Here is a 15,887-nt window from a genome sequence, read left to right on the forward strand (position 1 = left end):
GGCTGGTTGTTGAATTTCATATTCCACAAAGGTCCTTGCTCTGTGGTGGCAGTCCTTTTCTCCAAATTGAATCTATATTCAGTTCTGACATTTGTCTTGTGGACCTTTTTGTTTCTTTGCATGGTAGAGTCTTTCTGATTTTAATAGGTTGGTGAAGAAAAACCAAGGAAATGTAAAGACTTTTGTCATCTTGCACTTTAGAAAGGACTGTTGGGGAACTCTGTGGAAATCACACAGTTCATCTTTGTTTTGCATTGGATTTTAATTCTTGCTCTGAGATCTTTAGTGCTGAATTTATGCACCAAAACTGGAAGTTCTTAGTGGTAATATCTCTTGGGTTCACTACATTATTGTAGTTCCACTGTTTTCAGCAAAACATTTTTTTTTTTTTTTATTACTTTAAGTAATCTTTTCTTTTTCCATGTCTCTGAGGAAAATTTTAAGTAGGCTGGCTATCTTGACACATTACATTTCATAAGGTATTTAAGGGAAAAACATATTTAGGTCTTCATTGATTTCGTTTATTGTAATTTTCAGCATATAGATTCTTTACATGTTTTGTTAGATTTATACCTAGATATTTAAATTTTTTTGAGGGATTGTAAATGGTCATAAATTTTAAAAAATTGAAGTTCAATATTGGGTCATATTTAATTTTGTTCAGTTTATTAAATACCTACATTTTTAAAGCAAGTATAAATATTCATCTATTTTCTTTAATATTACTGTTATTAAGACCTGTTATAGGCACGTGAAATATAGATAAAAAAATAAACACTATAAAATGGTATCATGATGTGAGGTTTTAAATTTTAACAGAGTTGGATTTACCAGTATTTTTCTTATGATATACCCTTTCTGTGTCTTTTTTTAAAGATTTTTTTTTTTTTTTTTTTTTATTTGACAGATAGTGAGAGCAGGAACACAAGCAGGGGGAGTGGGAAAGGGAGAAGCAGGCTTCCTGCCGAGCAGGGAGCCCGATGCGGGACTCGATCCCAGGACCCTGGGATCATGACCTGAGCCGAAGGCAGACGCTTAACGACTGAGCCACCCAGGCGCCCCCTTTCTGTGTCTTTAAACATGAAACCTTCCATGCCTCAGTGTCTTAAAAGTATTTTCCTGTATTTCCTTCCAGTACCACCATTAAGATAATGAACATGCCCCCCCCCATATTTTCTTGTACCTCTTTGTAATCCCTTTCTTTTGCCTTTCCCTGATATTCTTCACTCCTTTCCCCTTCTCCCTCTTCCCATGCAACCCTTGATCTATTACTATTCTTTTCCATTACTGTAATTAGTGTACATTTTCTAGAATTTTATATATATATGAAATCATATAGTATATACTTTTTTGTCTCGCTCTTAGTGGGGTAATATATAATTAGTGGTTAAGATTGTAGGATCTGGAGACAGACCAGTTAATCTGAAAGTCCTGCTCTGCTGCTTATTTATAACTATCTTGTCTAAGTCTCAGTTTCCCAGGTTGCCATGGGAAAGTGAAATTTTCCACAGGGAGAGTGCAAGTGAAGAAGATACAATGCTTAATGATTAGAATTGGGGGGATTTTTAATATGCTGTGTATAGGGTTGGCAAGCATATACATGACCAAATGGAGAAAGGTTCAGAAATCTGAGGATAGAATGAAGAAAACCATTTAATTCAGAAGTAAAGATCTGTAAAATAAGTATGACTAAAATAAAAAGGAGATGATAAGAGACTGTGTTTGAAAGGATTGCTCAGGCTGGGAGAAAAACAAGACAAACCAGAATAGGGATGAATGACGAAAAAGAGATGATAGATGATAGATGATGGGTTATGCTACGCACCAAGAGTAGATTTAGTAAAGTATAGAAGAAAGAAAACGGTTGTTTCAGAAATAAGAATTTAAGTGTTTGAAAGTTTTCAGGTGGACCTTTCCAGAATATAACAAGGTTACCATATATCATTATTAGAATAGAGGGAAATCAGAAGTGAAAAGTATTTATTGAGGGGGCATGGTAGAACTTGTGGTGAAGAATTATAAATGGAACCTACAAAGATTACTTCCCCAATTTCTGGCTTGGTGGGACAAATGGCATTGAAGTGGTGGTTGGAACAAGTGTAGTTTAGCAGAGTGAAATCTGGTGTATTTATATGTTTTTCCTTTCCGGCATAGTCCAAGATAATTTTTAAGTACATAATGACTTAACTATAGAGTCTCAAATGAGACTAGTCTTGTAGGAAAATTTTCCATAGTACTTAGCAGTAAGTACTACCATACACACAGTATTGGTTCTCAGATACCTTATAGCTTAGATGTAATATTAGATTTTCCCTGAGAGTTTTGGTGTTCTCTAAATGTGAGTCATTACCCATGTTACCTGTTTTTTCTTTGTGGGTTGGTTAATCCACAGACAGCCAGGAAAAATAATATAGGACAAGTTCAAGATTAAGGATGTTTTATAGAAATATACTTGTATCTTTGATTTGCACTTTCAGTGTTGTAGCCACGAGCTATTTGTGGCTATTGAGCATTTGAAATAGGGTAATCCAAATTGAGATATGATGTAAATATAAAAATTACAATATGCATTGGACTTTTAACACAGTATGAAACAAAGAATGTAAAATAAAGTAGTTCATTGATAGTTTTTAATATGGATTACATGTTTGAAATGACAGTTTTATAGATATATTAGATTAAACAAGTTATAATATTAAAATTAATTTTGTTTCTTTTTTATTTTTTAATACAGCTCCTAGAAAGTTTAAAATTTCATATGTGGTTTGCATATGACTCACATTATATTTCTGTAGAATAACACTGTCTTGAGGTGAAAGAAATCCACGTCCCTATTTTGCAATATATATATATATTTTGAAAGCTTTTATTTATTTATTTGACAGAGAGAGACACAGTGAGAGAAGGAACACAAGCAGGGGGAGTGGGAGAGGGAGAAGCAGGCTTCCCGCCGAGCAGGGAGCCCGATATGGGGCTCAATCCCAGGACCATGGGATCATGACCTGAGCCAAAGGCAGACACTTAACAACTGAGCCACCCAGGCGCCCCCCTGTTTTGCTATAATAAATGTGTAACTATTCACTGAATTGTAAATCCTTAGTGGAAAAGCAAAAAACAAAAACAAAAACAAAAAAACCCTAAAATAAATTTGATGTGTGAGTATGCTTAATCAAATTTGCTTTGAATGGATTTAAAAATAAGTACTATCATTAGATTTCTTTGATTTCATTAGATTTCTAGTTATTTGAAAGTTATATTTAGTGAAAGCCGTTATTAAACTTGGGGGATAAAGGTAACTGGATGCCAGACTTTAGCTGACTAGTCTTTGGGCATGAAAATGGACCTTTGCTTTCCTTTGCACGATGTCTCGATGCATTATGGGATTTTTGGTCTAAAAAGCATCGTATTCTACCTCTAGTTTCTATTATGTGATAACAGCAAGTATCATGCTTGATGATGCTTATGGTTTTCTTTCTAATTTTAGATTTTCTAAAGCATTGGGAACTTGTTAGAAAAACTAATTCTTGCGCCCCCAAACCCATTGAATCAGAACTCTGGTGGCTGGGCCTGGGAATCTGTTTAAACCCTCCAAAGAGGTGGCAAAACTCAGTCTCTTTATAACAGTTCTCCGTTTTATCCCTTAATTCAGATCTATTTATCCTGGTATCATTGTATATTTAACTGATGTAAATTTTATTTTTATTACAAAGGTGCTCATAAGGTTTTAGGGTTTAATTTCTAAATAGCTATAATTATATTTAGAGTGGTATTTTATTTGATTCTAATGAAAATTTATTATATACGTATCATTTGGGCATCTATACACATGTATTTGGAAGGGATTACATTCCTTTCTTTTCATTTAATCATTTGTTAAAATGTCACATTCTTAGGTGGATGCTCTCCGATTGCGTTTGGAAGAGAAGGAAACCATGTTGAATAAGAAGACAAAACAAATTCAGGATATGGCTGAGGAGAAGGGGACACAAGCTGGAGAGATACATGACCTCAAAGACATGCTGGATGTGAAAGAGAGGAAGGTTAATGTTCTTCAGAAGAAGGTAAGGTGCAGGTGTTCTGAGTTTAGTTTCCTACATCTGGCATATATCCTCATTCCTACCATATATATGTGTGTGTATATGTACATATATATGTATATATATATTGATATCCTTCTCACCCTTTCCTCTGAAATGTTCACTTAAAAATTTTTTTTATTTATTTTTCTTTTATTTTTAAATTTTAATTCCAATATAGTTAACATATAGTGTTATATTAGTTTCAGATGTGCAATATAGTGATTCAGGAATTCTATACATTACTTAGTGCTCATCATTAAGTATGCTCTACTCATCAGGGACATTGGCCTATAGTTCTCTCTCTTTTTTTTTTTTAAGTAGGCTCCATGCCCAGTATGGAGCCTGACGTGGGGCTTGAACTTATGACCCTGAGATCAAGACCTGAGCTGAGATCAAGAGTCAGATGCTTAACCTACTGAGCCAACCCAGGCGCCTCTGTAGTTCTCTTTTATTGTGGAGTCTTTATTTGGTTTTGGCATCAGGGTAATGTTGGCCTCATAGAATGAATTTGGAAGTTTTCCTTCCTTTTTTGTTTTTTGGAATAGTTTGAGAAGAATACGTATTAACACTTCTTTAAATATTTGGTAGAATTCGCCTTTGAAGCCATCTGGTCCTGGACTTTTATTTGTTGGGAGATTTTTGATTACTGATTCAGTTTCTTTGCTGGTAGTTGGTCTGTTCAAGTTTCTTTTTTCTTTTTTTTTTTTTTTTAAGATTTTATTTATTTATTTGACAGAGAGAGAGGGAACACAAGCAGGGGAGTGGGAGAGTGTGAAGCAGGCTTCCCGCGGAGCAGGGAGCCCGATGCGGGGCTCGATCCCAGGACTCTGAGATCACGACCCGAGCCGAAGGCAGTTGCTTAAGCGACTGAGCCATCCAGGCGCCCCAGTCTGTTCAAGTTTCTTATTTCTTCCTGTTTCAGTTTTGGTAGTTTATATATCCTGGAATTTATTCATTTCTTCTAGGTTGTCCAATTTGTTGGCATATAGTTTTTGATAATATTCCTGTATGACTGTATTTTTGTGATGTTGGTTATTTCTCCTCTCTCATTTGTGATTTAATTTATTTGGGTCCTTTCTCTTTTCTTTTTGATAAGTCTGGCAAGGGGTTTATCAATTTTATTAATTTTTTCAAAGACCCAGCTCTTCCTGGTTTCACTGACCTGTTCTTTTTCGTTAAGTTTCTATATCATTTTATTTATGCTCTAATCTTTATTATTTCCTTCCTTCTGTTGGTCCTAGGCTTTGTTTGTTGGTCTTTTTCTAGCTCCTTTAGGTATAAGTTTAGGTTGTTTATTTGAAGTTTCTCTTGCTTCTTGAGATAGGCCTGTATTGCTATAAACTTTCCTCTTAGAACTGTTTTTGCTGCATCCCAGAGGTTTGGGACCATTGTGTTTTCATTTTCATTTGTTTCCATGTACTTTTTAATTTGTTCTTTGATTTCTTAGTTGACCCATTCATTGTTTAGTAGCATGTTGTTTAACCTCCATGTATTTGTACTCTTTTGAAGATTTGCTTGTGGTTGACTTTTAGTTCCATAGTGTGGGGTTAGAAAAGGTGCATAGTATGACTTCAGTCATTTTGTATTTATTGAGACCTGTTGTGTGACCTAATAGGTGTTATATTCTGGAGAATGTTCCATGTGCATGTGAAAAGAATGTGTGTTCTGCTGTCTTAGGATGGAATGTTCTGAATAGATCTGTTAAGTCCATCTGGTCCAGTGTGTCATTCAAAGCCATTGTCTCCTTGTTGATTTTCTGCTAAGATGACCTGTCCATTGATGTAAGTGGGGTGTTAATATCCCCTATTATTTTGTTATTATCAGTAGTTCCTTTGTGTTTGTTATTGTTTTATATATTTGGGTGCTCCCATGTTGGGTGCATGAATATTTACAATTGTTATATCTTCTTGTTGAATTGTCCCCTTTATTATTATATAGTGCTCTTCTTTGTCTCTTGTTAATAGTCTTTGAAGGCTAGTTTGTCTGATATAAGTATTGGTATTCAGCGCTTTTTTTTGATATCCATTTGTGTAGTAGTTGTTTCTCCATCCCCTCACTTTCAATCTGGAGATATCTTTAGGTCTAAAATGAGTCTCTTGTAGGCAGCATATAGATGGGTATTTTTTTTTTTTTAATCTATTCTGACACCCTATGTCTTTTGATTGGAGCACATAATCTATTCACAGAGTAATTATTGATAGATATGTATTTATTGCCATTTTATTACTTGTTTTGTGGTTGTTTCTGGAGATTTTCTCTGATCCTTTCTTGTCTTTTTCATGTTTTGCTGATTTTCTATAGTGATATATTTGGATTTCTTTCTCTTTATTCTTTGCATGTTAGTGTTTTTTGATATGGTTACCATTAGGTTTGTATATAACCTCTTCTGCAAATATCAGTCTATATATATGTGTGTGTGTATATATTTAAAAGATTTATTTATTTATTTTAGAGAGAGAGAGTGAGCATGTGAGGGAGGGGCAGAGAGACAGGGAGAGAGAGAATCTCAAGCAGACTCTCCGCTGAGCATGGAGCCTGACGCAGGGCTCCATCTCACGACCCTGAGATCATGACCTGAGCTGAAATCAAGAATTGGAAGCTTAACCAACTGAGCCACCCAGACACCCCCAAATATCAGTCTATATTAAGTTGATGGTCGTTCAAGTTTGAACCCATTCTTTCTTCCTCTCCTCCCCATGTTTTAGGTATATGTTATTATATTTATGTCCTTTTTGTGTGTGTGAGTTCCTTGACTGATTTTTAGAGGAAGTATTCATTTATACTGCTTTTGTTTTTCCTACCTTTTATTGTCATTTTTGGTCTCTCCTTTCCATTCAAAGAGTCCCCTTTAATATTTCTTTCAGGACTGGTTTAGTGATCACGAACTCCTTTAGTTTTTGTTTGCCTGGGAAACTCTCTCTCTCCTTGTATTCTGAATGATAGCCTTGCTGGATAGAGTATTCTTGGCTGCAGATTTTTCCCCTTCAGCACTTTGAATAGATCATGTCACTCCCTTCTGGCTTGCCAAGTTTCTGTTGAGAAAGCTCCAGCTAGCCTTATGGCTTTTCCCTTGTAAGTTACGACTTCTTTTGTCTTGCTGCTTTTAAGATTTTTTCTTTATCACTATATTTTGCAAATGTAATTACAATATGTCTTGGTGTTGGCCTGCTATTAATGATTTTGAGGGGAGTTCTCTTTGCCTCCTTGGAGCTGGATGTCTGTTTCCTTCCCCAGATGAGGGAAATTTTCAGCTATTATTTCTTTTTTTTAAGATTTTAATTTATTTATTTGACAGGGAGAGAGAGAGAGCGTGCACACAAGCAGGGGGAGCAGCAGGCAGGGGGAGAGGGAGAAGCAGGCTCCCCACTGAGCAAGGAGCCCGATGTGGAGCTCGATCCCAGGACCCTGAGATCATGACCTGAGCTGAAGGCAGACGCTAAACTGACTGAGCCACCCAGACGCCCCTCAGCTATTATTTCTTGAAATAAATTTTCTGCCCCCTTTTCTCTCTTCTTCTTTTGGGACTTCTTTTTTTTTAAAGATTTTATTTATTTATTCATGAGAGACAGAGAGAGAGAGAGAGAAGCAGAGGGAGAAGCAGACTCCCAAGGAGCAGGGAGCCCGATGCAGGACTCGATCCCAGAACTCCGGGATCATGACCTGAGCCGAAGGCAGACGCTTAACCATCTGAGCCACCCAGGCGCCCTTCTTTTGGGACTTCTATAATATGAATGTTATTATGTTTGATGGGGTCACTGAGTTCCCTAAATCTGTTCTTGTGTGGCATAATTCTTTTCTCTCTTTTGTTCAGCTTCATTGCTTACCATTACTTTGTCTTCTAGGTCATTAATTTGTTTCTCTGTATCTTCCAGCCTGCTGTTCATTGCCTCAAGCATGGTTCTAATTTCATTTATTACACTCTTCATCTCTTTTGATTCTTTTTTAACTCTTTTATCTCTGTGGTAAGGGTCTCACCAATGTCTTCTTTTCTCAAGGCCAGTGAGTATCCTTACGATCTTTGCTTTAAATTCTTCATCACGTATGTTCCTTATGTCTGTTTCACAAAGATCTCTGGCCATAGCCTTATCTTGTTCTTTCATTTGGGATAAATTCCTCTGTCTTCACATTTTGTCTAAGTCTCTGCCTTCTTCTGAGTGTTAGAAAAGCCAGTTATAGATCCTCCTGAAAGTTATGGCCTTATGAAGAAGAGGTCATGTAGTTCCCAGGGAGGACGTATCAAGGAGTGTCTCCTATGTGTGGTGCATGAGCTCTGCTTTTGTGTTCTGGCTGTTCTGCCCTTTAGACCAGTCACTTATAGAGGTTCTCCTTTCCTGCTATGGGCAGTGTTTGGTCCCTGGCCTGAATTTGGCAGGTTTTAGCTAGGTGTGTTCTGGTCTACTTGTGAAATGAGAGCTGTCACCATCCCCACCATAACTGAGGCCCTGCAAAACTCTCGGGTCTGGAGACATGGTATGGACAGGAGTTTGTCCTGGTCTTCTGGGGCAGGGTCCTGCTGCACTGGGACTGAGGCAAGCATGACTGAGAAGGGCAGTTCCACTAGAGCCAGGGCGGGTAGGGCTTAGTGTAAGCAAGTTAAGCAGCCAATGTGGGTGCTGTGCTGCTTCCCGCAGTTGGCTCTGTATTTATGCTGAGGGGCAGGGGAAGGAAATGGTGTTGGCAAGCTCCACTGTTCCCAGAGATGTGTCTCTGTGGATGTTGCCTCTCAGGGAAGTGCTCTGAGAAAAGTGTGTGATCTCCCCACTGTGTGCCCCAGATGCTCTTCAGATCGTTGTTTCTGCACTGTCTGCCCCTAGGTTGTTTGCCTGCCATCTCTCCAGGAGCAGCACAGTGCCCTCCAGACTCTATCCCAGCCAAGCCCGCTGACCTTTAAAACTCCAGGCTTTAATCCCTACTGCTTACAAGAACTCATGAAATGTAGCTCCTCTCATTTTCCAAGTCAATGGCTTTGGGAAAGTGTTCTCCTTTTGCTTTCCCCTCTGTGCTCCTCTCTCTCTCTCTCTCGCGCCCTTTTCTGACCATGGCTTCCCTCCATCCGCAGCACCCAAGATCTGTGTCTCCCCCAAACCATGTCTCCGTACTTCCTATCTTCTTCCATGTGGCCTCTTCTCTCCCTTTAGTTGTAGAGTTTGTTCTGTCAGTCATCTGGTTGATTTCTGGGATATTTAGGATGATTTGATAGTTATCTAGTTGTGTTTGTGAGACATGGTGAGCCTAGGGTCCTCGTACTCTGTTGCCATCTTCCTGCTTCATACCCCAAGGTTTAAATTTTTATTTAATTCATGGTTGCTCTAGAATTCCTTTGAAAAAATTTCAAGAAAAGTCATAGGTGCTATGTTTCCTAAGTTCTTGCTTATTGATTATGTTATATTATCTTTTTATATTTTATAACTGTTTCAGAGATACGAAGAATATAGAGAATAATATAAGTAATGGTAATCATTCAGCTTAAGAAGTAAAATTTCAAATACAGTTGATGTTCCTTGGCATATCTTTACTTGATAGTATTGTCCTCCATTTTGTCTGAGAGTTGAAAATTTAATTTTGGTGTTTATGCATGCCCCCATATATTAGATCAGGATACATGGTTTTATACTTTTATAACCCATGTAACTATTAGTGAAACATATATAATATGAGGAAGTATACCTTACAAATAAATATGAGAAGTATTTACCCTGAATGTAATCAGGGGAATGTAAAAGAAAACCAGATTAAGAAATAATTTTATACCTATTCTTTTTTGCTTTGTGGGCAAAAATTAAGAAGTCTGTGACAGTATCAAGTGTTGATAAATATGGCAGTTGGATTTTTAAATTGGTACAACTACTTTGGAAAGTCGTTATGAAATTAAACATAAGCATATCCTCCCCGATAAAGATACTTTAGATGAACTCCAGGACATGTGTAGGAATGTTCATAGTAGCCTTGTTTGGCTATAAAAACAAAACAGAACAAAACTGAGGAAACATACAAAAGTTCATTAAGAGAAGAGTGAGTAGGTAAATTTGGTATGGTCACACAATGGAACCTGTTATTTTAAGGGAAAGGAATGTTTAGGATAAAAATTCAGCAAAGTCCTTTTTTCTAGAGGTAGGGAAGGTAGAGAGATGGCATAAGGAGGGATATATAAGTATCTTAAGATGAGTAATGAGTTTGTGTGTATTTAATTTATTATACTTCATAACATGTATAAAATATTAACATAATTTAAAATAACTGGAGGCAGATTAAGTTTTGTTAAATTTGCATGATGTATTGGTATAAAAGATATAATATCTTTTATATGTTTTCCTCTGTTTGAATATTAGTTTGAAAATTGCTTAGAAAAAAAGCCTCTGTATATATACGTATTAGTATTTTCTTTGAAAAAGAACTTTTCATATATTTCACTTTAAATTTATTTCTAATTTTATAATTCTAAAATTAGAATCACTTTTCCCTAGAAGTTCATTTGTACATTTTGGAACAATGTCTGATACAGATGTAGGGTCTTACTTGATAAAGTTTAACTGTCTGATTAAAAATTTTCATATAAATTCTCAGGCAAAAGGGTTTATTTACCTTATGGTCAAATAGGTCCAATTATGATGAATTGATGACTTGGACAATTTGACCCTCTTTCCTTGAACCAGAATTTGGCTATTTACAGTATTTGCTGATTGAGATTAACTTGGGGCTGTATTGAACAAGTATAATCCTCCTCCTGCAGAATGACTTTTTAGGTATTAGGAACTTGCCATTTGACAGCCCTCAAATCTTGTTTTTCTAGATGATATATTTCTGTTCCTCCCAGTGTTCTCCTTTGCCCTGGTTAGTTTTTCTGATGGCAGTTATTTGTCTGAACTCATTTTTCTCCCATACTTTACTTTTCCAGTTGGAACTTTGGATTTAATTGCAAGAGAGATAATTAGAACATTATTAATATTCTTGGCCCTAACTGGTATGTGATATTGGGCAACTCACTGAAACTGACTAACCTCCAGTTTTTTCAACTATAGACAGGGTATAATAGTTACCTCAGGAGGTTTTTGTTAAATGATGTAATGTGTTGGAAAGTACTTTGGAACCTGTAAAGTGTTGCATACTGTGGATATAAGGTGTTAATATTGTTTATTCTTTTTCTTTTAAAATTTTTATTTATTAGAGAGAGAGACCACGTGCACATGAGTTGGGGGAGGGGCAAAGGGAGAGGGACAAGTAGACTCCTCACTGAGCAGGGAGCCTGATGCCAGTCTCAATCCTGGAATCCTGAGATCATGACCTGAGCTGAAGGCAGACACTTAACCGACTGAGCCACCCAGGCGCCCCTTAATATTGTTTATTTTTACTAAGTTTTACTTTGCTTAATTCAGCCAATTAATCTTTGAGGATCTTCAACTTTATGCCTTCTACCCATTTATGAGCATATTCTTTATACTTTCATATAAATGATAAAATGTTGAATAGACCAGAAAAGGCTTTTGTGATATATTGTACCTCTTTCAGATTGATTATCGAAACAATTCTCAAAGCTCTTTTTGTTGTCTGTAGAATTTTTTTTCTTGTAAGCTCAGTTTGTTTTCAGGTCTAGCCTTTTTAAAAATTCTTATTTCTCTGTGTTCTTCATTCAGACCCTTATAAACCTGGCTTGAAAATCTGAGTCAGTTGGAGAGATCACTATATAATTCTTACACTGATGCCTGGGTTATGAGCCAGTGATATGCTCAGCTGTTTTTGGCTTTTTCAGGACCACTACCCACACATTTTCCTAGCTCTCTAATCAGTGGATATATTTATATATACTGGAGCAATGTGTATATTTATATACACTGGAGAATTGTTTGCTCTTTCTCCTTTTTCCCCCTTACTGAGTACATTTATAGTTGCATAGTCAAATTGTGTTTTGTGGCTTCCCTGGAAAACTGCCTTCGTTCATCCATTTGGTGTAGTGCCTTCTGCTATATAGTAGGCACTGAGCTAAGTACCTAGACAAATAAGATGTGGTTTCTGCTCTCTAAGTTTTAGTTAAAGAAGTGGTGATATACATGGTGTATAGTGGGATACAAAGCAAGAATTTTTCGATTTGAACTTGTGTGAACGAACTAAGTCTTGAAATTGAATGAACGTTTGCTGAGCAAATGGGGAAGGAGTAAGACATCCCAAGCCAAGAGAGCAGTGTGAATGAAAACTTGGAATAGTGTTCCTTTCCACAGTGTCATGCCTTGGAATTCTGCCTTTGCTTTTTAAACATTTTTGTAACAGGAATTTTTTTTTTTTTTTTTTTGGTAACAGGAATTCTTAAAAGTTTCTGGTAGAGCTCTGTCTATGAATGCCTTTTCTTTCTTATTAGTAACTCTCATTACCTGGTCTCTGGGAAAATTATTCCCAGTTCTTACATAATGAAGTTTTCAGTGAATATACTCATCTTTATTTTCCTTTTAGTTTATTTAGGAAACTAATAAAGAGAATTCAGAGAAAGGCTCTGAAGTTTTTCTGTCAAAAACTGAAAATTTATCTGCAGTGGGGTATTGAGATAACCTTTCAGGTAGAACTTAAGCTATGCCTGGAGAGATGGCTTAATTTTGTACACAGTTAACCTACTTTGCTTCTTGATTCAGAGACTTACTTCATAAGGAAGAGGGATAGGTTAACTCTGTTTTCATCCTTTCTTTTTTTTCTGGCATCAGTTTTCTATAATCATTTTTTTCACAAATACTTATTATTGTATGTTTAAGTAATATTTAAATATTTTAATATTTAAAGGAGGAATACCAGGAAACATACTACTTTGGCATTACTTTGGGTATATTAGAAATGCATTTTTAAAAAAATCATTTTTTTTTTTTTTTAAGATTTTATTTATTTATTTGACAGAGAGAGACACAGCGAGAGAGGGAACACAAGCAGGGGGAGTGGGAGAGGGAGAAGCAGGCTCCCCGCAGAGCAGGGAGCCTGATACGGGACTTGATCCCAGGACCCTGGGATCATGACCTGAGCTGAAGGCAGTCGCTTAACCAACTGAGCCTCCCAGGCGCCCAAAAAAAAAAAATCATTGTTTTTTGAGAATAGCAGCAGCTGTGATAATGGCTGGATTGTGAGTCACATACTCTGTACTGTTTGTGGCTCTGTTTTGGCCACCACTGCCCACCCACAATCTCCTGACTCTCTAGGCAGTGGATATATTTGTATGCACTGGGATAATCCTGTGCTCAGAGAATAAAATGGGACAATAGCAGATGGCCAAGCATGCTGTACAATGGGATTAGCATTGGGCTCCTCCTTCCCAAGGTTCTCCCCTATGGTTTTAAGTAGTTTTGTGTTACAGTAAATTTCTTATCTCTATAACAAATCACTGACCTGGAAAATGTAATTGAGCATTTGAATCTGAGCTGCATTCAAAAATCTGTGTTAAAATTGTACAGCTTCTTGCTTGATTGATTATAAATTATAATGTAGCTTGGAGTTTAATTTGCTGACGCAGATGTTACCATCATTGCTTTCTATGCTTCTATAACTTATGTTGATTTTGCCTTGCTTACTTCTCCAGTTTCCTAGGTTTGGGTATTTAGAGTTTAAATTTAACGGTAACAGAAAGCTGATTGATATATATAATTAGAAGGTTGCAGTTGGTTTGTTAGTTTGGTCCTAGATTGGTTCTTTAAGTCTCTTTTGTTATTTTGTTTTTGGTAGGAAATCAGAAAGAATAGGTTTTTTATATATTCTATTTGTTTTCTGTGGAGTCTTGGTTAAGATAGTGTTACTTTCTTCACTTTTTCCATATCATAAGATGGAAAGGAGAATATGTTTTATCACTAAAAAAACAGTATTTAGTAATTTTACTCAGAAAATTAATATTTTTAAAAATTGTCATATTTTATTTTTAGTAAGGATTAATTGCAATGTTTTCTAAGTGCTATTATTTTTAAGTCACAGCCCAGCTGCTAATGAAGCTAAAGAGAGAACCAAGTCAGTCTCTAATCAAATATTAAGTTGGAAACGAGGCTTTAGAATTTTTTTTTCATTCTTTTACTTATTTTTTTTTAATAGAACACAGTTTAATTAAATTTTTTTGTTTATGGAGAATATGTACAGCTAAATTCTAAAATGTTTTGTCAAAAACCAGAATGTATAGTAGATGAAGTCTGACTGATGATGATATTTTTGTTGGGGAATATACTCCATATGGATTTACTTTGCTTCATATAACCTTCCTTGTCCCGTTCCCTCCACCCCCTTTTTTTCAAGTAAACCTTAAGGAGGTTGATAGCTGAACTTGGACAGTCTGATTTAACTTCTAGTTTGTCAGCAGATAACTTTTTAAATGATGTTGATATTATACAAGTGACATTTTGTAATGAGTGATGAGTTAGTCCCTAAGAAAAGTTTACCTTGTTATAAATTACTTTAATTATGATATATTCCTGCTCACCATCCTTTCTACTTCCAGAACATTTCTCTCCAAAAATAAAAAAATAAAACAAACACAACACCCCTCATCTCTACATTCTGATAATCTAGAAACAATAAAGTTCAGTTATAAGTGATTAAAGCAACAATAGCAATAGCACTTCTTTATAATAGATGGAGAAAAATCTTCGTCTGCATAATGAACTATTTCTAAAGCTTGGTAGCTTAAACAATGATTTTTGAATGCTCACTTATTTGTGAGTCATGAATTCAGGAAGGGCTCTTTTGGGTAGTTTGTCCCTGATATGTTTGGTGGCAGCTGGGGGTGTCAGCAGTTGGACGATCCACTGCCAAGCTGGCTTTTTCACTTGCATACATTCTGTCTAGGTACTCCATGGCCTCTGGCTGCATGGCTACATGGTGTCTTTTGCCTCAGGGCTTCTGCATATGTCCTGGGTATCCCACAGCATGATGAGAGTCGTCACACTTCTTATGTGGCACCTGACTCCACAGTCATAGATGTTAGAAGCAGAAGCTGCCTGACCAGTTAAGGGTTATGCTATGAATGGGTTTAGAAGTGGCAGAGGATTCCTTTTGCTGTGTTCTGTTTGTCATAGTCACAGAACTTACCTTGATTCGGGGGGTTAAGAAATACACTTCACTTCTTAACGGAGCCGTGGCAAAGCCACATTGCAGAGGAGCCTGTAAGGTGGGAGGTATTATTGTGGCCATCTTTGGAAAAAATATCTGCTCCAGTTCAATAAAAATGTTGAATAAAGGATTGAGAATATGAGGTTAAGATTTTTGTGTGTGGTGCTATGGTGATAAAGCTCTTAGTCCCTTTTTTGGTGTCTTATAATGTTGCAGACTTATTAATCAGAATGGAAGAGGAATTTTTCTTTCTTTCTTTCTTTTTTTTAAAGATTTTATTTATTTATTTGACAGAGAGAGACACAGCAAGAGAGGGAACACAAGCAGAGGGAGTGGGAGAGAGAGAAGCAGGCTCCCTGCTGAGCAGGGAGCCCGATGTGGGGCTCGATCCCAGGACCCTGGGATCATGACCTGAGCCGAAGGCAGACGCTTAACGACTGAGCCACCCAGGCGCCCCTTAGAGGAATTTTTTTATTTCCGTGTTACTTAGTGTCTTAATCTGTTATTCATAGAGCTTCTACTGTCATCCACCATTCCCTACAGAAGTCACTTCAAATCAGAAGGAATTCTAAACAGTCTATAATTGTTTTACCCAATTTAGGAATTATCACAGGGTATAAAAATATTAAAAAAAGCGTACAAAGGAATAAGGTGTAAAGAAAGGATACAAAGGATGTACTAACAGCAGAAGGTGAATTAATGCTACGTATTTATTTTAGAGCTTCACCTTAGGTGAGAAGCGCAACTGTC

General features: G+C 36.6%; 1 protein-coding gene across 9 annotated transcripts in view; it reads left to right on the plus strand.

Moving 5' to 3' along the window:
* ERC1 (ELKS/RAB6-interacting/CAST family member 1) overlaps window positions 1-15,887 on the plus strand; it is a 554,437-nt gene that overhangs the window by 134,068 nt on the left and 404,482 nt on the right. For all 9 annotated transcript variants that reach the window (XM_035028513.1, XM_035028517.1, XM_035028519.1 and 6 more), the window contains one exon: window positions 3,894-4,061. In XM_035028513.1, the coding sequence (XP_034884404.1) occupies window positions 3,894-4,061 (168 nt within the window). The remainder of the gene's footprint in view (window positions 1-3,893; window positions 4,062-15,887) is intronic.

This window comes from Mirounga leonina, unplaced genomic scaffold (assembly GCF_011800145.1).
Source record: "Mirounga leonina isolate KUSES-001 unplaced genomic scaffold, KU_Mleo_1.0 Mir_201, whole genome shotgun sequence".
Taxonomy (NCBI): Eukaryota; Metazoa; Chordata; class Mammalia; order Carnivora; family Phocidae; genus Mirounga; species Mirounga leonina.